General features: G+C 37.4%; 1 protein-coding gene across 1 annotated transcript in view; it reads left to right on the plus strand.

Annotated features, from left to right (window-relative positions):
* LOC114663796 (ATP-binding cassette sub-family A member 13-like) overlaps positions 1-26694 on the plus strand; it is a 488511-nt gene that overhangs the window by 348828 nt on the left and 112989 nt on the right. Inside the window, exon 35 of the mRNA XM_028817717.2 lies at positions 10769-11022. Within this exon, the coding sequence (XP_028673550.2) occupies positions 10769-11022 (254 nt within the window). The remainder of the gene's footprint in view (positions 1-10768; positions 11023-26694) is intronic.

A 26694-nucleotide genomic window follows, 5' to 3' on the forward strand; every position in this document is an offset into this window, starting at 1 on the left:
TAAACGCCCGTTCAAAAATACGACACTTCTTGTTTCCTCCAATCTCGCATCAGTTTCTTAGACACATCAAATTTTGTTGCAGCAGCGTAGTTACCAATTTCTTTTGCCACTTCAAACAAATTTTAATTTAAAACCAGCTTCATATTTTCTTCTGATCGAATGCTCCATCGTAGATAAGGGATGCTCTTACGATGAAGGTGTATGAGGGTGTGAGATACAAAAACACAAATCAGTGCAAACGTCGCTTTGGAATAGTTTGGGTATTACCTTGTGGTCACGTAGGCACGATACATAGAAAAAAAAAGGCAGTGTGCTCCGTGGTTACTCTCTCAGGTGGGCGTTAGCATATCATGATCTCTTGGAACAATAGCGTGAGATTTCCACATTCGAATTATACGACCGACATTATAAAATAACAGATATTATGTGGTAAAATCAAGCCCTGACTTATCCGTGGGAGAATTTAAATGTGATTATATACGGTATATAAGTTTGTTGCGGGCGGCACGGTGGCACAGTGGGTAGCGCTGCTGCCTCGCAGTTGGGGGACCTGGGTTCGCTTCCCGGGTCCTCCCTGCGTGGAGTTTGCATGTTCTCCCCGTGTCTGCGTGGGTTTCCTCCGGGCGCTCCGGTTTCCTCCCACAGTCCAAAGACATGCAGGTTAGGTGGATTGGTGATTCTAAATTGGCCCTGGTGTGTGCTTGGTGTGTGGGTGTGTTTGTGTGTGTCCTGCGGTGGGTTGGCACCCTGCCCGGGATTGGTTCCTGCCTTGTGCCCTGTGTTGGCTGGGATTGGCTCCAGCAGACCCCGTGACCCTGTGTTCGGATTCAGCGGGTTGGAAAATGGATGGTTGGATGGATGGAAGTTTGTTGCAGCCGTGTTTCCACCTTGTTGTTATGTAGGTATATAAGAGTTTAAAAAGATAAAAGAAATGCTGCCACTTTTATCAGCACAGCAAGTCCTTGAAAGAATCCCGTCGTTGATGGCAGTTGATGAATCAGAGAGACTTAAACAAACATTGAGGAGACAAATGAATGGCACAGAGTGAGACAGTGCAGGGTGATACTTCTTGTGTGTCAATATATGTTGTGGACAAGAAATTGTACGAGGGCAGAACTCAGATGAGGAGGAGGAGAATGAATGTGAAGGAGGGCAAGCAGGTGGAAGCAGCTGTACAGAATGAAATAGTACAGGCCACAAAGCCTGAAACAGCTTCTTACAGAAACAAAAGTGGGCCAAAAAAAAATAACACAGAAGGTGCTACATGTGTCCAGAATCACTGGACTGCAAAACAGCTGGCTGCTTCAGTGTGTGTTAGGAACCATGTTGCAATGATCACCAAAATGTAACAGTGGTCTTTGAGTATTGTCCTGGTCTGTGATTATTGTTCTGAGATCACACAATGGCTATTATGAACAACTCTGCACATCCTCCCTATGACACTCTATCATTGAGGACCTTCAGGCCACAAATTATTCAACAAAGGTTTGTCAAAAATCCTTTCTGTTTTTCTTGTACAGTATGTGTTTGAATGGGATTTTTTTATATATAATATTTCTATATTAAGTATCTGTAAAAGCTACATTTCCAACTTTGGTCGGGCTATCTGTTTATCTATCTCAAAATTTGACTACTCCTTTATTACACCATATGTACACACTGTCCATGACTATAATATAATGTGATTGGCTGGTGTTGTGTTTGTCACTTCTGATACTAAAATGTTAACAGTCACAATGGCATGGCCACAAGTAGCATGTTTTTTTACTTTAGGAGAAAAATCAAGTGACTCAAGACTGGCAAAGATGATAAGTAAATACTAAGTAGATGTTTGGACAATACAGTAAGCTTAACTAACATATTATCAATAATAACGAAATCAGTATTACTAGTTAATGTTACAGACACAGTAATTCATTTAATAAATGTTAAAAGGGTATTATCAACATTATTTATGGAACAAAATCATTTATATATCAAGAGAGCATCATTTATCAGTAAAGGCTTATCTATATACAGTATGAATTCTTTGCCAGGAGTGTTATTATATGCTCAGTTAAATGTGTGAATACAGATGGTACCTCATTGCACATTTTTCTTGTTTTCTATACATTTTGAGATACTTGCCAATGAGGCTGGTCCTGTATAAGTCTCATCAATTAGCCAGTAGTAATTTGCTTCAAGTTCTCTTTAGACTGCTGAGGTTAGCTGTGCAATCGATGTTAGCGCTGACTTCAACTACTTCCTGTAAGGTTTAGTGGATTACCTCTAATTATTTTGTTTTACACTTTTGACCAAATTGACAGTGATTTGTATTGATGGAGCTATAAGATCCATCCATCCATTATCCAACCCGCTATATCCTTACTACAGGGTCATGGGGGTCTGCTGGAGCCAATCTCAGCCAACGCAGGGTGCAAGGCAGGGAACAAACCCTGGGCATGGTGCCAGCCCACTGCAGGGCACACGTACAAACACACACACACCAAGCACACACTAGGGGCAATCTAGAATTGCCAATCCACCTAACCTGCATGTCTTTGGACTGTGGGAGGAAACTGGAGTACCCAGAGGAAACCCACGCAGACACGGGGAGAATGGGAAGCGAACCTGGGTCTCCTAACTGCGAGGCAGCAGCGCTACCCACCGTGCCGCCGCCAGTAAGATTCCTACTGAAAATTAGGCCCTTACTTTACATATTTATTTGTGTTGTTTCAATCCTGGCCAGTGCAGCCAGCAGAACTGCCTTCTCATAGCCCAAGGACCTTGGATCAATGTCTGGCAGGTGAGGTTTGTGTAGGCAAGACAGATGCTTCCAGGTCAACTGTCATCTCTAAAATCTCCTTTACTGAATATGTCTTTCTAAAAACACTGCCACCCTCTTTCTGCCTTTAAAAGTGATACAAAGCTATGCAGGTTTTCCTTATTAATAGAAGTTTCTTTCTGTTGAACTCTCTTTCGAAGTCTGTTTGTGAAGCTCCAGCATCTGGTTTATAAATTCAGCCTTTTTCTCTTGCATGCTAAACTATTACACCTAAAACACTACTCTTTCTGTACCCACTGTGGCGATTCCTATCCAACATCACTGTCACAAAAATTGTCAACCAAGTTGATGTTTACTTGTGCAGCATGTTATCTTCTCATTTACCAGTCTGATATCTTCTCACTTACCATGTATTGAAGAATCCTGTAAAGTAGTGTATTTAGATTATTTGGTTTATACCATATAGTTTGTTTTTTAAAGTGCCTTTTCATTGATTATTATATCACTCATATCTAAATTACAAGTAAAGAAAAGGGTATTTCGTATATAATGTTTGTTGGACTATGAAATCGCAGAGTATGATTGCAACAAATCCTTCATAAATTTGTGACAGATGATGCCCTCTTGTGTGCAGCCCAAAACACAAAACAAATTGTAGTAGAAGGGGGAGACGTTTGCTGTACATGAACTTCAGTATAAACAAACGGGATGATTCTTGAAGCGCACACATTACATACAAATGGTCTTGTTAGCTGTCTCCTACCACAAGCTGGAAAATCCTTCACAGGCTCCAGTTGGCACAAAGGCAGTAAAAAGAAATGCATCCCATGACAGAAGAATAAATCAAATAGAACGGTAAAAGGAAGTCTGAATGTGATACAATAAGGGCAGGCATAAAATGTAATCTGGGATCAAATGAGACACAAAGCAAGAAAATATGTCACATTTGTATGTATTGGCAAACCCCTGAAATGACCTTCATCTGGTACCAAGACTGTTAGTAATACAAAGTAGAGGCAAGGAATTTGTGCTTGCTCAAATTGTTCTTAGTCTCCCCAAGCAGAAAAGCAGAACTGCATAGTTAGATCTTGCATCTGGTTTGATAGAACTGAAATGGGAGGTCTGAAACTTGAAGGTACTACTTATGAGAAGGAACTAGAATTCATAGTAGACTCATCACTGTCTACAGAAGGCAATAAGAAAGCTAATGGAATGTTAGATTATATAGCTCCATGTGTAGGTAACTTTATTGCACTGCACATGTTGTAGTATTTAAGGAAGCCCAGAGGTTAAAGGCAATCAAAGAACTAATAATACTAAAGTTCATGGTTCAAGGTTCTTTATTTGCCATTTGTGCATAAAACCAACAGCCAAAGCACATTGAAAGTCTTGTGCAGAGCTCTTTCAGAGTCATAGTAAACATTTTAGAGAAAAAAAAACAATAAAACAATATAATAAAATAATATGAATTATACCAACACTATACAAAAAGGAGGTAATATCTACACAAAAAATAAAATTATATTGCAGATATTGCACAGTTAAAATATTGCCCATTTATCACTCATCATTTACATGACAAGTGAAGTGAGGTAGTGTGGGATTATTGCACATGTTCAGTAATTTTGTTTTGCCATCATTCTGACTGTGGCGGGGAAGAAGCTATTGAAAAAAAAAAGTTATATACGCTGTGAGCCCCTAACACCAGACACAACTCAGCTAAACACAGTTTCATGGTTAAATAAAAAGTTATTATCTTACAAAATCACCTTCAGAGTATAAAAGCTGGTCCAGTTCTGTATAATATTTAAAACAGCTCCTTCGTCTCCTTCTACTCCTATGTGAGCGCTGTCCACTGCTTCTCGAGTTTGACTCTTGTGATTGTGCAAGCAAATGACAGGCTCAAACAAAGACAAATTTTGGGGAGCCACCCCAGCCACCCTTGTTTACTTAAAGGTGTAAACAAAAATAACCCTCGATGATGTGAAAGTGAAACAAAAACTGTGGCCATCAGAATAACATGGCTATGAGTGTAACAATGGCTAATTCATCTGACATTGAATGATTGAGGGACTCCTTTGTGCAGGTCACTCGGGAAAGAAGTAATGCCTCTTTCTGGGTTGTCTTGTTTTTATGGCCCAGGGACCAGAAGGGGCAGAGAGTCAGTTGTGCGCATTGGGGAGTTTTTTTGTACTGTGGTGGAAGAAAAAGACAAGACCGTTAGTGGCAGTGCCCCCTCTCAGTCCAGGGTGGTACTACATACCTGGGAAAAACTTGGAGGGTGACACTTTGACACGCATGTGTGACAACAGTATATATATATATACTAGCAAAATACCCGCGCTTCGCAGCGGAGAAGTAGTGTGTTAAAGAGGTTATGAAAAAAAAAGGAAACATTTTAAAAATAACGTAACATGATTGTCAATGTAATTGTGTTGTCATTGTTATGAGTGTTGCTGTCTTTTATATATATAATATACACACACACACACACACATAAACATATATATACATATACATATATATACATATCTACATATACACATATCTACATATATATATACATATACACATCCACATATATATACATATATATATACACATATCAACATATATATACACACATACATAAACACACACACATACATACACACACACACACATATATATATATAAATATACATATATATATATATATATATATATATACACACACAGACACATATATATACATAAATATTTACATATCTACATATATACACATCTACATATATATACACATATATATACATATCTACATATATATATATATATATATATATCTAGACATACATACATAGATAGATTGACACATATATATATACATATCTACATATATATATATGTAATTGTGTTGTCATTGTTATGAGTGTTGCTGTCATATATATATATATATATATATATATATATATATATACAGCAAAATACCCGCGCTTCGCAGCGGAGAAGTAGTGTGTTAAAGAGGTTATGTAACTATATATATACATAAACATATATACATATATATACATATCTACATATACACATATCTACATATACATATATATACATATACACATCCACATATATATATATATATATATATATATACATATACAAATTTACATATCTACATATATATATATATAGATATAAATATAGACATACATATATACATACATACATTCACACACATATATATATATATATATATATATATATATATATATATATACTGTATATATACATATCTATTTATTGGCTCCTGTATTTAGGATATAGCAGGTTGGATAATGGATGGATGGACATCTGTATGCATAGCCGTATTTGCCCGTTTTCGTTTTTTTTCTTTCTTCAGTAATATTTCAGCAAACCCGGAGCTTGTCAGTTCAAATCCTGGTACTGACACCACTGTGTGACCCTGAGGAAGTCACTTCACCTACCTGTGCTGCAAAAAACAAAAGTAATGTAACAAATTGTACCTCAGATGTTGCAAGTTGCTGGAATAAAGGCATAAGTAAAATAGATAAATATGTATTATACACATAGGAACTATTCATTTATTTTCAGTTAAGTCATCTGCAGCAAACTTTTATAAATGAGGGTTTCTCATTTTTAGATAGTGCAAACTGTTTCTTCTTCATTGACGTTTTCTCTTGGAGAGCTTTTTTCATTTAATTGAAAATTAAAGCAGCAGTTGCCAAAATATGTAGCTTTCTTATTAATTTTTCAACATTGTGTAAAATAAATTTATAAAGTAACATAAAAGGTTTAAATACTGGTTATCCTTTTACACTAAAATATTACTAAAGAGATACAAAAAAAGTAAAATGGATATGTTCTTTTTCTTTAAGGAGATTAAATATTACTGAAGAAAGAAAAAAAAAAATTAAACAGCCAAATGGGGCTATGCATACGAACTTAAAAGGTTTAAATAAAACAGAAATATATATTTTATTTTTACTTTCTTAACTTGTGGAGGGTGTATCCTGTAGCAAAGCCCTAACTTTTTTCGTGAAAGCCCGTTTCAGTAAATAAGTCTTAAAAAAAGGTGTAAAGATATTGACAATAAGCTAAGCAAACCCAGGAAGACATGGAATCGTTTAAATCAAGTATCATTACATCTTCCTTTCTTAAAGAGAAGTAAGGCAGTACTTATAAGCTTACATATTTATATATAGACATACATACATATATATATATATATCTATATCCGAAGCCGTGCAAGCACACTCTTGAGAATGCAACGTATAGTTGTACAGAAGAAAAGCAATCTTGCCTGAAATGAATGGCAACCTTTTGTAGGTCTATGAACTTAATTTAAACTTTAGGTTTACACGGTGCTTTCTTTCCGAAGTACCTGCACTCATGAATATGTCTGTATGTGTCAGTCGGTCAAATCCCCACTCTTCGCACCGGCGAAGTACCGCTTTTAAATTTTTATTAAGAAGAAAACAAAACCTTTTTAAATTGAGGGAAAATATACTAATAACAGTTTGTTAAGGATCTGTTTTTTTGTGAAGCTGCCTTCACTCGAGTGATCACTTCGACCTGACTTGGTGGCCAACTATAAGCGTTACCTGGTAGGTAACCACCCATACAATCAGATTGTGAATCAGACTACGAACGCCGTGAATGTAATTACCCCGATCTACATGTTGTCAAATAAACGAACCACACGCCGTGGCGCAATTTTAGGGGCTTTGCCTGTAGCGCTGACATCCGAGGTTCGATTCCCGTAAGAGTGGCTGGTTACCTACCAGGTAACGCTTATTGTTGGCCAGCAAGTGAGGTAACATCAGCCACGGTGCCTTCAGTTGTGAGAAGCAGATCATAGAATGGTTGAAAATAGTTTACTGTCAAATAATGCAAAGAGTACGCGACACGTCTTTCCCCCTTATTCTTGGCTCATCAGGCGTACACACTCACTGCACTTGCTTACGGTAATCGAACCTCGGACGTCAGCGCTAGAGGGGCTTAGCAGCGGTGAAGTATTGCTTTTAAATTTTAATTAAGAACAAAAGAAAACCTCAGAGGTTCGATTCCCGTAAGGGAGTGAAGTGAGTGGCTGGTTACCTACCAGGTAACGCTTATAGTTGGCCAGCAAGTGACGTAACATCAGCCACGGTGCCTTCAGTTGTGAGAAGCAGATCATAGAATGATTGAAAATAGTTTTGCATTTACCTTTTTAGTAAAAGGTGAGCTTTTAAGCCTGAGAAATCACCCCGTAAATGCACACGTTTAATTGCACGTGTTAATATGTATGCTTACACAGTATTAAAAGACACTCAAAAATTAACGTCATTTACCTTCGTTCCCGCGTTTGACTCGTGCTGTAAATCTCTTCCTTGTTTTTAGTTCACGTGATTACGTAGGAGGCGTGATGACGCGATACATGACTCCGCCTCCTCCGTTAGAGTATATGGACAAAAAACATGTTCCAGTTATGACCATTACGCGTAGAATTTCGAAATGAAACCTGCCCAACTTTTGTAAGTAAGCTGTAAGGAATGAGCCTGCCAAATTTCAGCCTTCCACCTACACGGGAAGTTGGAGAATTAGTGATGAGTCAGTCAGTCAGTCAGTCAGTCAGTCAGTGAGTCAGTGAGGGCTTTGCCTTTTATTAATATGTATAGATATATATATATATATATATATATATATATATACTACATTTACAGTTTAGCATAGTGTTTTTGTTAATTTATTTATTTATGTATGTGTGTGTGTTTATGTATAATGGATAGAAATATAAAGCATTATGTATGGATATATGTATATATGTATATATATATATATATATATATATATATATATATATATATATATATATATATATATATAATATACTGCGGTAGGCTGGCACCCTGCCCGGAGATTGTTTCCTGCTTTGCACCCTGTGTTGGCTGGGATTGGCTCCAGCAGACCCCCGTGACCCTGTAGTTAGGATTTAGTGGGTTGGATAATGGATGGATGGATGAATATATATATATATATATATATATATAATATACTAGCTGTCCCCGTGGCTCTGTCCATGTCATAGTGAAACAGGACAAACTTTAAAAATCAGTAAAAAAAATAAATAAAAAAATGTAATAATTTGTATTGAGAAGAATTTATATTGATAACTTTTATATTCGAGTGCCTTTTCATATACAATATTTTTGGTGTTTCTATCAGGGGTGAGAATGTAGCTGTGATCTCTTTGCCAAAAATGCAAAAAGTTGACAAGGTATCTCTAAGCAAGCAGAAGGTAGGTGCACTCCAAAGTCAAACTTTGGCACTGTATCTTATCATATTCAGCTCTGATGGGAGAGCGTCCCCTGTGTGGGGAGAAGAGCACGTGACCGTGATACAGTATCTCTGACAATGAGCAGGTACCCTCTAAAACACATGTAGCTGTGATCTCTCTCAAAAACGTCAAATGTTACTCTTTAACAATCTCTAGGTGATAATGCCTGCTGAACAAACAGGTATTGCTAGCTAAGCAGAGGCAAGGTACGTTCCAACATGTGGAGAGAGGTACAATGACTTGAACGGAGGCTGGCGCTTGAGTGAGGTGGGCCCCAACTGTCTCCCTACTCCTGAGGTCCTGCCTCCAACTCCCCTCGGCCCATTGCATGTCTCTTGGATTTGCACAAATAAATCAGAGCTGCAACTGAACTATAATACTTAGCACAATGATAGAAATTGCAGAATCAACTGGAATATTCAAGCAAATTACACTGGTCTACAAAAAATATTTTCTGTTTGCTTCTGGGAACTTCAGAGCAGCTATTTATTAAGTTTTTTACACTGATGTCATATATGAAATCGGAATTAAGCTAGCACGTCAGGTTTTTGAAATACACATCATTGACGTTTTGACACTTTTGAATATCAATATAATATATCAACACGATATCTGGAGTTTTGACTATGTCCCACCAAAATTGTTTTGATGAGTTTATTCTGAAAACAAACCAGAAGACGATACTAGAGACACATTAAAGTATATTTATGTCAATTTACCTCAATATAAAAGTGAGGTCAGCGTAAACAAAAATGTTGGAGGCACTCGCTTTTGCGCTTGTACTGCACATTCGTCTCTCTTTGCAAGAACCAAGAGTAGTCAACCATCATGCTCGGAGTGAATTTTCCCAATATCAGTTTCCCATCATCTTTATATCTTGATGAAATCTTTCCCCATGCTCATCTCCGACATCGCTTAGATTTGGTGGAAAAAAGTCGAGATGAGAATGTAAAAAATGCGCCTTCAGTGACTTTCTGGCTCCCGTAAGCTAATATACTTTCAGCATATTCTCCGCAAGCTCAGTATAATTCTCTGCTCTGTGACTGTCAAGAAAATTCTGGACAACCTGCATAAATGAGGGTGCTGATTCAGTTGGCTTCAGTTTCTTTTTGAACTCATCGTCAAGCATCAGTTCACATATTTCAAGGCAACAAAAACACCTTCCTTAATTTTGGCTTCACTTTTCTCGAGACCAAACTTATTTCTTAAATGCTGAAATGCGTCACCTTTACTGTCCAGTCACCCTAGTTGTCCAAGACCTGGAACATCATAACTAGAAAACGGGACGTGCTGGACGAAAACGGTTTTCAGATTTGGAGTCAGCAAGCAAAATGCTTGTTGACCAGTGTTATAGGAAAAAAAACAATCTAAATCCGTTAAGTACATTCTTGTGAAAAGCAGACAGACAGACAGGCAAATGCTGGATTTTATATATAGAGAGATGTATTGTCACAGACACAAGCCACAGCAATAGGTTCTTGACTTTGAGCAGGCTTATAAACAGAGATGGAGTGAAATGAAGTTAAAAGAAGGCAGTAACAATTCTGAATGTGGTCCTCTTAAAGTATCACAATCTTCCTAAATGAAGTATGTGCTATCCTTGCCAAATTTGCTGTGCTTAACTTAATGTTATAGAATATATAAATACAAAATGTCCTTGAAATGTATTTGTTACATTTGTTTTCCTGCAGGTGCTTCAGACAATGTTTGACACTTGCCGCCAGGTCTTCATTGTACTTCCTCAGTTCTGTCTTGGACAAGGCTTGATTGAACTGTCCTACAACCAAATGAAATTTGACCTGACAAACAACTTTGGCGTTGACTCATATGTGAGCCCTTTCCGGATGGATTTTCTTGGATGGATCCTTGTGTCAATGTCAGTTCAAGGCTGTCTCTTTCTACTTTTACGGCTGTCACTCCACTGGGATTTTATAAGAAGCTTCAGGTTAGTTTCCCAATGTTGTAGAATAGACCTGTATTTCAAATGTGATATTTATTCTTTATATGTATCTTTCTTAACTAAATAGAGCTTGGCAGGATCTAACTTTAGCTCATCCTTGCAGCAGTAGGAGCAAGACAGACTGTATATGCGATGTTAGTCAATTACTAGACTTAACATTGGCACATAAAAATGCCCACAAACTAGAAACCATTCTGGCAGTGTATTTTTATTTATTTATTTTTTAATTTTGTAAAGAAAGCAAAGCCCTGGCTGAAAGCCAACAGCAAAAGAAGAAAAAGAAAATGAAGCTCCAATGCACACTGTTTAAAAGCAGTAATTTTACCATATGTGCAAAAGAGACTCATTTATACTCGTATATACTGACATCTGGAAATTTGTGAAAATAAAATTTTATCAAAGCATTAATTTGATAATATGACTGAACAAAAATTATACCTCCAATATCAGAGTCAAAATATTTATTGTTACTTGTGTTTTAATGGGTGGCCAGCATCGCAGTCTGAAATATGTAACATCCACACTCAATCAACTTAGTGCTTTACAAACTTACCCAACAATCCACTGAATAACTTATTGACACTGTCAGGGATGAGGGACTAAGTTGTGACCTGGGAGTTTAAAATGATACCCAACAGTGAAATAAAGGTAGTACAGTGGAGGACAGTAGAATTAATGAAGAAAGTCCTCCAGACTGATAGGTGGTACTAATGAAGTTGCTTGTCTTATTGATGGGCTACCTGCTAGTTATTGCACTGGGCATTAAACTAGATCTTACTTGACCCACTAATTAAGACCTGAGGCCAAGGATTGTAGGGATACCTGGAACCACTAGAGAAAGTACTTGAAGCCAAGAGACTTATCATTGGTACAAACAACGTACAATGTCTTAGATACTGTATATCTTAAACCTAAAAAGACTTTGGCCTCCAAAAGATTATTTAAACAGACAAAGCCTCCACATGTTTGGTTACAGGCCCCTTTATTAACCACCGATGTCTTACTTTAGCATACTGCTCACTACTGGACAGAGTTCTTCGTCCTCAGCTGATAAACCTTGCGGTTCAGATCATATGGCACTTCTTTACTGCTCCAGGTGCTCTAAATATTTACTTTATTACTTTAATCACTCTAGATATGAAGACAAAGTAAAGAAAGTTAAAAGCAACTTGGTATTTATTAAAGAACAATAATACTAGTAGAGGACAGTATAAAAGAAAATGTAGACGGCAAAGTCTGTATACATATAATCTTTAGAAAAAGCTTATGAAAAGCATCGATGATGAATGTCCTCGGGCAGCTTTTGATCTAGCAATCAGTATTGTTCGTGAGATGCTTCTGCTGACGATCAAATGAAAATGGTCTCACCTCATTCTCACCCACTCCGGACATCTCTGTTTGGTCATCGCTGTTTCTTCTTCTAGGATCTGTTTTGTCCCATGGACAAGCTATATTTATTTTAAAAATCCACATGGGATTCCAGAACACATCTTGTCACACACATTTGATTGGCTATCTGTCACTATGATAAATTACTTCACTTAAAGTTTTTGATCTTTTAAGTATGTTCAGCATTTCTTCCTTTCCCAAGATATAAACCAATTTGGCAGTTCCTAATCCCAGAGATGCCCATCTGTTCACAGGTTATAAAGTAATCAATACAGCCCGAGGCATCATCCTGGTCTTCTACTTTGTCTGCACAGATGTTTTAAAAGTAAGGTACAATTTGGGAAGAGGAGATGCTTTGATGTGGTGGAAAGTGTTGTTTAAGAACTATAGCCACTCTAATACCATCATGTCCCAAATGTCACAGTAGAGATATTAGGACAATAAATGCATAGATATAACTTTATTTGTCCCCAGGGGGAAATTTGGATTTTTACAGATTCTCTTTAAATAAATGCATAAATAGATAAATAAACACACAGACAGTTTGGTTTGAACACACACTGGAATGACTGGAAAATTCAAAACAAAGAAAAGTTCTGACTTGGCTGTCACAGTCACAGTAATGCATTATGCAGACGAATTGCTGTTGGTGTAAAGGAGCCCCAGTAGTGTTTCTTCACACACGTCTGCTGAATAATTCATTGGCTGAAAGTCTTTTTTGTTAGTATGTCAAAGAGAAGATGTGCAGCACTGTTCAGCATTTGTTTTAATACTCACCTTCGCTCTCACCTCAAGTGGTCCAGAGTGCATCCTATAACTGAGCTTACCCTTTTATTAGCCTGTTGATTCGATGGACCTCTCCTGAAGTGATGTTACCAGCCCAGCACACCACAGCATAGAAAATCACACTGACCATCACAGAGGTATAGAAGATGTGAAGGATGTCACATCCCACATTAAAGGAACACAGTATCCTAAGGAAAAAGTCCCTGCTTTGCCCTTTCTTATATAGTTGTTCTATGTTCTGAGAGCAGTCCAACCTGTCATTAATGTGGACCCTCAAGTACTTGTAGGAGTGGACCACCTCTATATCCACTTCCAGAATAGTGACCAGACATACAGGCTCTTTGGTGCAGCGAAAGTCAATAACCAGTTCCTTTGGTCTTGCTGATGTTAAGATGCAAACAATTTTCTTTCCACCAAGAAACACACATTTCCACATGACTCGTATATTCTCTCATCCCATTTATTAATACACCCCACAAGTGTAGTATCATCTGAGAATTTTTGCAAGTGACATTACTTGGTGTTATATCTTTAGTCTCAGGTGTACAGAATAATGAGAAAAGGAGACAGGATGTTCCTTGTGGTGTTCCAGTGCTGCAAAAAAAAATACATTTAGCTTACTTTCAATGTAACTTTCACTCAAATATGAAAACACCTCAAGGAGACTCATGGGACAGTATGGTTATCTTATGATGCTTTTGTGGAATCTCCAACAACTGTATGCCCATCTTCAGCAATTGGATCTCTTTAGAGTATATAGATAAGCTTCAAATTCCATAGGGCTACTGTATATCAGTTATTTTATACTCTTGGGAAAATCTCTATTTTTCCAAAGTAAACAATCAAATAAGAACGTGTTTTCTGCTGACAATTACTGCACATTACATTAACTTACATTAACCTTCAATAATGTTAAGAACACATTTTCTGCTGACCAACACTGCACATATAACTAAATGACATAAAATTAATTTCCTGTAACTGCTTATCCATTAAACTTATGCTTATTTAACCTTAACGTCTCTTAACCTGAAATTCCACCACATAGCATTGTTGCTCAGGTAATGCATAAGTTATTTTCTTTTCTTTTTCTAGTTACAATTAATGTGTAATTGATTAGTCAGGAAAATTGCTAAAGTGTAATTATGTGTGTACGTTGATCATACATGCATTCAAAGCGACTGGGCTTACACAGTACAGTGACCTTGATCACTGTGATCACTCCTTCATTTTCAACTTTGTTTACACTCTGTGCAAGATTAAAGTCACTGAAATATTGTGTGGATAAAAACTCTACTTAAATGGCTTTGGCCATACAAAGGATGCAATTGAAATGAAGAGTAAAATCATTCTTATGAAATCAAAGATAAAGTGATAAAATTACATAATTTATGAAACCTGCAAAAATAAGATACATGTAAATGAAAGTGTTAGAACTTCCATCTGAGTTATGTAGGTTCAAAAATCAAGAAGCAGCAGCTGCCTAAAAAAAAACACCTTTCAAAATGAAGTCTCCAAACAAGAACAAGAATGATGAAGAAAACATCACACAGGTCAATAAGCACCTTGAATGATGAACACAGTTAAGCGACCTAAAGTGAAATAAATGTGCATTAGTCAAAGTGTATCACAATTCCTGGGTAACACCTATACAATATGAGAGGGTACTAAAAAATGAAGCCATTATTCAAAAAAGAATCCTCTTAAGTCTTCTGCCTGGAGTCTGGCATAAAGCATAAGAGACACAAGGCCTTATGATAAAAATGGGCCAAGACTTTCTGGGTAAATTTCAAAGTGCCAACCTATCCACAGTGGGGCTTGGGGGTCACCCAGGTTATCTGTCTCCCTTTCTTGGTAATAGGGGTAAGAGGTCTGGAGGCAATGTTGACCTCAGAGTCATTAAAGCTCACCCAGCAGTTCTCCAGTAGGTTCACCCAGGTGATAGTGCTTCACTAAGTCCCTAAATCTGCTTTATCTTTCAGAGGGAACCCCGTTGCTGGACATCGCCCAACCTGGAAATCTGAGACAGTCAGTTAGTCATTATCCAACTCGCTATATCCTAACACAGGGTCACAGGGGTCTGCTGGAACCAATCCCAGCCAACAAAGGGCGCAAGGCAGGAATAAATCCCGGGCAGGGCGCCAGCCCACCGCAGAAATCTGAGACAAGAAAAATGTACAGTCTAGGCCAAAATAATTTTAAAAAGATTTGTTCTTATTTGATTAAGAAGAAAAAACATATTACAATAAAATATCAATACATTAATATAATATACAGTAAAATACAATACTATATAGTAGTTCCTATATAATGTATATCCTTCATAATACAGTTAATATGCAAGTAATAAGGAAGGAAAGGCCTCATAATTCTGTAGCACGGACACAGAGATTCTCGTTTCATCCCCCAGATTCTGAACAAATATGTTCAACGTTTGCTTTTTTTTTCAACAACCTTTATACTTAAAAGGAGAATTCCCATATGATCATCTTCAGTATTTCCATCTTTCGTTAAATTAACATTGCGGAAAAAACACAAAGGTACACAAAAAAAGGTTTGGGGTTCCACCCTGTATGTTAACAAGGAGTTCCTTCTTAATAAGGTTTGAATCCCAGAGTAGTCTATAATGACTGAGTCCAGATTGTGACTGACTGTGGGAGGCAAGTGGTGGGCTTCATATGCAGGGGACAGGAAGAGGAGGGTCCAGTGGGATTAGGTGAAAGTGAGGTCAGTTGGAGGGTGTGGTCTGTTTAGGTGTTTTTTTCCTTCTGGCAATCTGCAGAGGTGAAAGAAGAGACTCAGTGCCCTTTGTCACCCTCTGAGTCAGCATTTTACACTTAGCTGAGCCCCTTGACTGCCTCCCATGCTCTCGTGTGTGACAGCATACATAAAAATACATATTACCTGTTTTAATTACATTTCTTTGCTTCTTATCTTAACTTCAATTACATTTAGCCAAAGGTCTCAAGCTTGTTATTTTAATTACTTTCAAAAGCATACCTATTTTATTATTTAATTGCATATTTCAGAGCATAGAGCTTCAGTTATCAAAAATCACTATACAGTATCTATACAAAAGTCTACTGAAGATGAGCTCATTCCTATTGTTTTGCCTTCTTTGGCCAGGCTGGCTATTACTAATTTTTCAGCAAACTCTTGCGTAATTTTTAAATTTTCTAATTGAACTGTCAGAAGTTTACATGTTACGCTCTAGTTTGTAGGCCTTGAGTATTGCCATTTCCATTTCTGACCAAAATCTGTTTTTTAGGCCAAGCTTTTGCTAAAGGGCTGAGGTAAATAACGCTGTCTATGCCCCAAGAAAAATACAGTTAAATATCATTATGACAGCAAGTGGACATGGGAAAACCTCTTATCAGCACAGACTGGGATACTTGTTAGAGTTTAAGCAAAATGGATAGAGCTCAATACCAGCCAAAATCGCAAAAGAATTTATTCAGTTCATCTAAAAACTGAAATTTAGGAAAGAATTCACATTTTACCAGGATAATGATTTCAAACATAAGGCCTAAGCAAAACTGGATTGGCTCAGAAGAAACAAGGCGAATGTTTATGAACGGCCTTCTGAAGTTCTCAACCTTAATCCCACTGAGAATCTATGGCAATATTTGGAAAAGACAATCTCCATGCCATCTCCAGCAAACTTGAATGAAAAGGAGCAAATCTTCCAAGAGAAATGGGAAAAAAACATTCAAACCCAGGGAGAAAACCTAACAGCCATCAACCTCAAATTAATGTACGCCATTACTTAGGAAATGTTAACTCTAGTATGTTTGTGTGGAGTCTGAATACTCATACAAGCAGCATATTTCAGTTGTTGATTTTGTTTCTGATCAAAACTCATAACATAAAATTCTTAAAATTCATGGTCCTGTGGGACTACAGGTTAGTTAAAGAGGAACCAACCCTGAGCACCAGTCTGACAAAGAGAGCATGAGTGAATATGTGGAAGTGTTGAGCAAAATCTATATGTATGTGATAAAACACTAATATCTATCTGTGTGTGTGTGTGTGTGTGTGTGTGTGTGTGTGTGTGTGTGTGTGTGTGTGTGTGTGAGGTCTCTACAAGCAATCTGATTGGTCAGTTTCTAATGGCTGACTCACCCTCCAAAACCGGCAGCTACACCACCAAGATCCGTGGCCTGGCAAGTTGAGGACATTAGACCTGACAAACCGTACTTCTTCCAAATAAACTGCCCCAATTGACGATCAAAAATAAGCCAAAAGAAAACAGTATGTAAAATAACAAAATGAGTATATATTGATAAAGAAAGACATGAACAAAACCCAAACAATATACATATATATATATATATATATATATATATATATATATATATATATATATATATATATATATATATATATATATATATATATATATATATATATATATATATAATATATATATATATATATATATATATATATATCATATCCCAAGCAAACCTGACATAACATTCAACCCCAAAAATATCAGGCGGAAAGTAATAGTAAAAAAAAAAAGTGCAGCACAAAGTTAATATATAATACAAACCCTTCCTTGACCCCACACTGAACATGAACTCAATAAGACACACAGAAAGCATGAAATGCGCATTCAAATCCAGAAGATTTAACGGAAAATGGATAATGTTTGTGAACCTGGTTCAGCTGGAAAGATTGTCCTACAGAAATACACAGATGAAAATGATGGCTTGCTCCTCTCCCCAAACAACAAGAAACAGTCTCACCGCGCTTATCCTCGGTACGTTGCGTAATCCAGAACCCTGGGGTTTTGCGGTGCAAAGATGTTGTTGTCGGGCGTTGAAAGTGGCAGGTAGACAAAGGTGTGAATGATTTGAATGGGTGCTTTCTCCTGTCTCTGTAGTGAGTTGGCGGTCTAGTAGAACGGGATTTTTTTTTCCTTCTGTTTAAATAATGAATGATTGCATGCAGGTGATGGAATTGACAGAACCAATTATTGTGAGGGGCCATGGGTCCACAGTGTTATCCTTCCCCCCATTGTTTCCAGGGGAGCACATTTACATAAACACACACCACGTAAAGAGGACAACACTACACAAGACAGAACTCATATTCATTTATGATGACATTAATCATGTAGCACTGCTACAAGTTTGGTTTGGTTGCTCAGTCAAATGTGATACAGATAATAAGCGCAGAGCAAGAGATGTTGAGACACATGAGGTTACTGACGAAAGGCATAGGAGGAACCCTGAGAGTTGCCTTCAAACACGGGAAGTATTCTCAAAAATATGAATGATGTTTTACAGGAGGTAAGAGGGGCCCATCTACCATAGGTGGTAGTCAAAAAATGCAAAGAAGGCAAGCAACATGTCTCAAAATGACAGAATTTGAACTTTATGAGAACACAATCAAGAGAGGAAGCACAGACAAAAATAGGTTGGGACATAGAAGGATACCAAAGAAAGCTGTTGAAGGAATAGCTAGGTTTACACACAAGGCAAGAGATATCAAATATTTTAAAATGTATTCTATTGCCACTCTGCAACAGCTAACCATAGCTAGTAATGTACACACTTAGAACCACACCCGCAACCTGAACATGCATATAACATTTTTTAAAAATTTGGTCCTAAAAGTGCATATGTAATAACATATTCATGAAAAAAGTGTAAATATTATAAGCCATAGTATTAATAATAATAAAGTTATACTATTATAAATTATAATTTTCCAAATTAGAATTAAATTGAAGTCAACATTTTTTTCATAATCATGCTATAGAAGGTAAACTTTTAGTACTAGGAATTTTTTTAATGCCTTTCATTGTTTGAAACTTCTGGTAGTGATATGATTGATGTTCTGCTTTTCTAAGAGTTATTAAGTACTAGGATGTTACAACGTGTTAGCCATTATGAATGTAGTGAGAAGTCAAGCAAAATGACACCATTTATTGGCTAACTAGGAAGATTACAATATGCAAGCTTTCGAGGCAACTCAGGCTCCTTCTTCAGGCAAGATGTAATCAATCAATATAATCAATATCTTGCGTTAAGAAGGGGCCTGAGTTGCCTCGAAAGCTTGCATATTGTAATTTTTCTAGTTAGTCAATAAAAGGTGTCATTTTGCTTGACTTCTCACTACACATATAAGAGTTATAAAAGAATCCATTCTGGTTAGTCTGATTCAGAGTGACATTCAGACACACTCCAGCTGACCCATCACACAAGTGAGAGAGAGAGTGCAGACTCCAAGTCCAAACCAAGACTGACCAGGTCAGGATTCAAATTCAGGGGATGTGGGATGTGAGGCAGCAGCTCTAAACACTGAACCGCATTTCTGCTACAAGATTATAGAAAATAAAATACATATCTATCTATCTATCTATCTATCTATCTATCTATCTATCTATCTATCTATCTATCTATCTATCTATCTATCTATCTATCTATCTATCTATCTATCTATCTATCTATCTATCTATCTATCTATCTATCTATTATTCATTCATTAATTCATATAACTGAATAGCTGATTTTATTTTAAATTCACTTATCTTTATTCTCCATTGGTGTAAGCTTAACTGGGCAGCAGTACTAATCACTGTGCCACTTTACCACCTGTTTCAATCAATATTTAATGTATGTTGCTATTGTATTTCAACATAGTTCGTCTGTGGTAGTTGGAGGAATATTTGGGGTGTCATTACAATCTGTCAATTTAAATAAAAAGTCTTAGGATTTTTTTTTTGGTGTAAATGTTGCTAATAATATACTGTTGATGGGTCAGCTGGAGTGTGTGTGAATGTCACTCTGAATCAGACTAACCAGAATGGATTAATTAAGTAATTGTAATTAACTCAGAGTAAAGGGGATTGTGGAAGAGAGGTGAAAAAGAGAGTGCAGGCAGGGTGGAATGGGCAGAGAAGAGTGTCAGGAGTGATTTGTGACAGATGGGTATCAGCAAGAGTGAAAGGGAAGGTCTACAGGACGGTAGTGAGACCAGCTATGTTATATGGGTTGGAGACGGTGGAACTGACCAGAAAGTAGGAGACAGAGCTGGAGGTGGCAGAGTTAAAGATGCTAAGTGTGACGAGGATGGATAGGATGAGAAATGAGTACATTAGAGGGTCAGCTCAAGTTGGACGATTGGGAGACAAAGTCAGAGAGGCAAGATTGCGCTGGTGTGGACATGTGCAGAGGAGAGATGCTGGGTATATTGGAAGAAGGATGTTAAGGATAGAGCTGAAAAAGAGAGGAAAAAGGAAAAGAGGTTTATGGATGTGGTGAGAGAGGACATGCTGGTGATGGGTGTAATAGAGTAAAGTGCAGAGGAAAGGAAGATATGGAAAAAGATGATCTGCTGTGGCAACCACTAACAGGAGCAACCGAAAGAAGAAGAAATTGCTAATAAAATACTGTATAATGGAATTTTGACAAGCTAAGGCAGGTTTAATGCTTGTAGTAACACTTGTGGAATTCTAACAGGCTGGATATTTTTTTTTAAGATATTGTGGCCTGTATGGGCTTCTCAGAGTACCCTAACCTCAGAGAAAACTACGCCAAAGACATTCCCTGGTTTAAAAGACTTATTTATTTAAACAAGCACCTTATATATGCTTTTCCTTTACACAAGCACCAGTCGAATTCTTTCTCCTTTACTCCTTCCAGGTAAGGTTTGCCTTTTTCCTCTCCTGATTTAGATTCACCTGAGTGAGGTGAAGGGCTCCTTTTAACCTGTACCCGTGAGTACTTCTAGCACACCAACACTGTAACCAGGAAGTAATTTCAGGTCAGGCAGAACTGCTACCTGATTATGGGGGCTTGTTCCCAGCAGCTACCTCAAACGTCACTGAAGATTCCATAACAGGTCTGTCCACCAGAGCTAAATCATCTCCCATAGGATTTTTCGGGTTTCAAAATGGTAGCCACACCAGAGCAATACTGCCATCCAAAGTAATAGGGGAACACATGGTCCCTGGATGCATTCTTACCCTCTGTCCCACTATAGCAGACTCCAAGTCAGGAAAATCATCATTAGCCATCTGACTACAACCTCCTTTACAATATATAAGCATAAGAAATGAAAATACTGTACATCCTCTTACCAACAGGGACAATGCCCTTAGGCTAGCTTTGATTCTTGAATGACTGACTGCAGCATAAAGGACTCCAAACACTAAAAAATATAACTACATCATGTGAGAATGCCTTCAGTATTTTTTTTGCCTGTCAGAGTCACTGTATTGCAGAGACTGCAGATATTTTCTGTTTCTCCGTGGGTTTCTTTCAGGTTTTACTTAGCATTAAACTGTTGCATGGTTTCCTAGTGTTTTAAATATACATTATATATATATATATATATATATATATATATATATATATATATATATATATATATATATATATATATATATATATATATATATATATACAGGTATGTAGCATTTGACTCTACCACTATATCTAAAACAGCTGAATTCCCAGCAAGCCAGCTCATACTTTTGGATATGCCACCACAGTGTTATAGAAAATTAATTCATTAGTTAACATGGGATAGTTTATTCTCAGTTTCTATTTTCAACATTATCACAGATTTTTTTTCTGGAAATTGTAATTTCCTCCTTCAGTCTAAAGACATGCCATCAAGTTTCCTCTCTAAATACCTCAGGATAACTGTGTGTTGAAGGCTGTATGTCCTGGAATAAATTGCCAGTCAAACAAAGGTGTTCTTGCCTACTCAGAGATTTGGTTAGTTGGTTTGCCAAGTTTGTCGAGAAAATATAATGTGGGTGTTTTAAAGAGGAGGAAAACCGTGAGAAACCTGTGGATATGCTTTAGGTTTTAGTTTAGACCGTATATTGAGTTTCAACCAATAAAACGTTCTTCTGAGTTTCAAGTGAGTTTTTTTACAAAGGAGCTTGTACTCCTTGACTACATTAATGCTACTTGACTAAGAGTTAGCAGCTCTAATGAAATAATTAAGAAAATGTATCTGACAGTAGTTGGCCTAAAGTGCTGTTAAGCTGATAAATTAAGATTTGTGTCACTCATAAACATAATATTATACTTTAATATATACTATAACATACATTTTTTATATATCAATGTGGTTATTAGTACGTTGCCCAATTTTGTTCAGAAATCACGGGAGTACATATCTCTAGTTTTTAAAAGTGAGACAGACAAGGGTTTGCACACACACCTCAACATGTTCTTGGTTTTGTTTCCTATTATTTGAAAAGGAATTTAATTTCGTTAGTTATGCATTTATTTATATGGCCAATCAATCAAATGTCTATATTTAACTTAACTCACATAATGCAGATCACTCAAGCATCCAGCGTATCAATGATTAATTACCAATGTACTTATTGCATGCATAATTAAGTTCGGATTAATGCTTGCCCAATTACAGGCCTGTTCATTCAGACCACTGAGATTTGTGATTGGCTCAATGGAGAAGTGCAACCTTTACTATTAAATCAGTGTAAAGCTGAAATTGGCCATGCATACAATGTGAAAGTCCCTTTTCTTGCCTGACGACACATACCTGCTGACATCTGACATCTGCTCTGTTGCTTTGCAAATCGAATTCCCTTTCTTGAAATTGCAAAAAGCACGAAATGCAGGGATAAAACAAATTGTCATTGTGTTTTATCAGCAAATGCTTTCACCTTATGAATTACACATTACTCGACTGTCTAGCCATCACTCAACAGCTCCTTAGACTGTGCTTGCTAGAGGGCAAATCAGTAAAAATAGTATCTGCTGAATGAGGAGTGATTTTCTTTTGTTATTGCCATTTCAATTGAAATTCTTCTCCTTGGACACAGCCACAGGGTTGAGACCCTGGGCTCACCTAGGAGTTCAAGAGCAACACATTTATGCTGCCATCTTGCCTGACAGGCTTGACATTTTATTTCAACTTTTAATGGTAATTACGCAGCATTGTCAGACACAGATAAGATAAAGTGAAAGTTGAAGAGTGAGAAAAGGCCAATTCTCCCATTAATTCTCATTCTTCTTGTCTGATCTAATTTTTTTGTGAATTTAGTGACTTTATCACAAAATATAAGCCTTATTTTTAAGACTGGAAGCTGGACTTATTTTTGCCAGGTTTCTGCTTTACATGTCTTTAATGTTCTTTATGTGTGGTTTGCATTCTCTCCCTATGTGGCCTATTTGCTAACTTAGTGCCAAATACTGATTCACTGTGTGTTCCTAAATGAGTCCCTTAACATTTTTTTTTTACTCTTGGTGTGAAAAAGCAGAAATACTGCATTGTGTCCTTGTTGTTTATAACTTACTTTAGATAAATCAAATATATAAATATATACAGTAATCCCTCCTCCATCGCGGGGGTTGCGTTCCAGAGCCACCCGCGAAATAGGAAAATCCGCGAAGTAGAAACCATATGTTTATATGGTTATTTTTAGAATGTCATGCTTGGGTCACAGATTTGCGCAGAAACACAGGAGGTTGTAGAGAGACAGGAACGTTATTCAAACACTGCAAACAAACATTTGTCTCTTTTTCAAAAGTTTAAACTGTGCTCCATGACAAGACAGAGATGACAGTTCTGTCTCACAATTAAAAGAATGCAAACATATCTTCCTTTTCAAAGGACTGCAAAGCAAGCAGTCAAAAAAAAAAATCAATAGGGCTTTTTGGCTTTTAAGTATGCGAAGCACCGCCGGTACAAAGCTGTTGAAGGCGGCAACTCACACCCCCTCTGTCAGGAGCAGGAAGAGAGAGAGAGAGAGATAGAGAGAGACAGATAAAAAAAATCAATACGTGCCCTTTGAGCTTTTAAGTATGCGAAGCTCCGTGCAGCATGTCCTTCAGGAAGCAGCTGCACACAGCCCCCCTGCTCACACCCCCCTACGTCAGCGCAAGAGAGAGAGAGAGAGAGAGAGAGAAAGTAAGCTGGATAGCTTCTCAGCCATCTGCCAATAGCGTCCCTTGTATGAAATCAACTGGGCAAACCAACTGAGGAAGCATGTACCAGAAATTAAAAGACCTATTGTCCGCAGAAACCCGCGAAGCAGCGAAAAATCCGCGATATATATTTAAATATGCTTACATATAAAATCCGCGATGGAGTGAAGCCGCGAAAGGCGAAGCGCGATATAGCGAGGGATCACTGTAGTATGTATACAGCAGTGCAGGTTTCCTCCTACATGTTCCTTGGGTTGATTGAGGCCTCTAAAGTAAAGTAAACATTTTATTTCCATAACATTAACACCTGTTGCCTAAGGTGTAGAATCCAGCTTCTTTCAAAACTCATTATTTAGCAGGTCAGTGAGGAGATGAAAAAGTAATATAATTAATAAATAATTTGCCTATTTAAAATGATTGAGTGTGACGGAGTTGTTGTATGATTGAGCGTTACGGAGTTGTTGCGTGAAATAGTGTTCAGTATGAATCGTTCCACATAAAATAAACATTAGTTAATTAGCTATGAGTAGAGCTGAGCAAAACAGGCAAGTTTTAGTTAGCATACAGTTTAACTGAAGTCACTAAAGAGTTTTTAGGCGTTTTTGTTTTTAGTTTTTTTTAGGGGGAATAAAATGAGAACGGTACTCCCTAAGCAGTGGTTCCAAACTTTTCCATGTCCCGCACCCTAGAAAATGTTTGATTTTTCAGCCTATACAAAAGTAATATATTTGAAGATGAAGAATTCAGATTTACAATTTTTGAACCACATGCAGCTCTGTGGGTGAACAAATTGAGCTCAAAAATAAGCTTTTAACTGCTTTAAAATTTAAATATAATTTGAGCAAATTACAACTTTAAAAATCTCAATAATCTTGTAAATGTGTCCCTTGCGAAGTTTAGGTGCCACAAAGAAATGACACACGATCGACAATCGAGGGGTTTAGGGGATTGGAGACTCCCATGAAGCAAAATGTGCCGGTGCACCTCTAAGCAATGAAACATAGTTGACAAGCTTTGTCCCCCGATAACACCGGCACTGCAGTTCAAAAACGGGATGTACTGCACAGTTAAAATTGCTGCACTATTGCCAGGGCTGTCAGCAGGAGAGATGGGCTTGAGTGTAAGCAACAGGTATTGCATGCAATGCAGTCCCTCTTGTCAACTCTTGAGACTGTGCTGGAAGACAAAGCAAACCTTCTTGCGATAGCATATATGGAGTGCCATCCTGGAGAGCTGGACTACCTGTATAACCTGAATCGGCTTCAGGTTACCTGCTCACATTACCAGTAATGACAAGAACACTAGCAAAATGCCAAACTAGAGAAGAGTCAGTCAGGAAGGATAAGGAGAGAGCAATTGTCTATGTCCATCACCTGCAAAACCCATTCCCTTTTTGGGGGCTGTCTTGCTATTGCCTCTCCAGTGCACATGTTGTCACTTTCATTTGCATCAAAGCAGGTGAAGTTGATTCACAATTGCTTATGTTTCCTAACTGGACAGACTGATATTCCTGAAGCTTAAATGACTTGGTGTTACACTCTAATGATTAAGTGTTCCCTTAATTTTTTGAGCAGTGTATATACCCTTTGTGACAAAAGCTTTAGAAGGAATCAAGTGCCCAATTTTCAGGATAGCCAGGCAACAAAACAAGTGAAAAAGTAATGTTAGTAAAACTAAATAATTTCTTTGGTTCTGAAGGGGTTACTTGTGAAAGTCATTATGTATCCATTCATTATGGCACCATGTCATAAGTACATAGAACATAAGAAATTTGACAAATGACAGGAGACCAATCAGTCCATCAAGCCTGTTTGTTTAGCTAATAACTAAGCTGTCCCAATATTTCATTCAAATACTTCTCAATGGTTGTCAAGGTTTCTACTTCAACTACAGGTCTCGGTAGTTTGTTCCAAAGTCCCACAGCTCTCTGCGTAAAGAAATGATTCCTGGCTTCATTTTTAAACACACTTTCCCTTAATTTCCAACGATGTCCTCGAGTACTTGATTCACCCAGAAGCTGAAAGAATGTTACCGGATCTACTTTATCCATGCCTTTGCAGATTTTACATACCTGGATGAGGTCTCTATGTAGTCTTCTCCTCTCCAGACTAAACAGGTTTAATTCTCTGTCAGAGTAGCACATGTCCTTAAGACCTGGGATGCACTTGGGTGCTTTCCTGTTCACAGCTTCGAGTGCCGCTATATCCTTCTTGTACCGTGGTACCCAGAACTGCACACAGTACTCCAGATGTGGTCTTACCAGTGCATTATATAGTGTGTTGTAAAGAGTATTAGCAATCTTTGAGAAATTGCTGATCCTATTATGCTGCATGTTCCTGATACAAACTAAGAAGTTTCAGAAAGTGCATGGGCCAAAACAACAAGAGTGTGCATTGCCCGCTATTATCATCCAAGTGACAGAGTGAGCTATGTTCTGCAAACTAAACTCTTGGAATTAGTTTGATTTATTTATCTCTAATGAATTTTGTTCTGGTTAGTTAAGTAGCAGAGGGGTTGTTAATCAGTTTCAACTGCTTTGGTGTTAATGAAATTAACA

Source organism: Erpetoichthys calabaricus, chromosome 13 (assembly GCF_900747795.2).
Source record: "Erpetoichthys calabaricus chromosome 13, fErpCal1.3, whole genome shotgun sequence".
Classification (NCBI taxonomy): domain Eukaryota; kingdom Metazoa; phylum Chordata; class Cladistia; order Polypteriformes; family Polypteridae; genus Erpetoichthys; species Erpetoichthys calabaricus.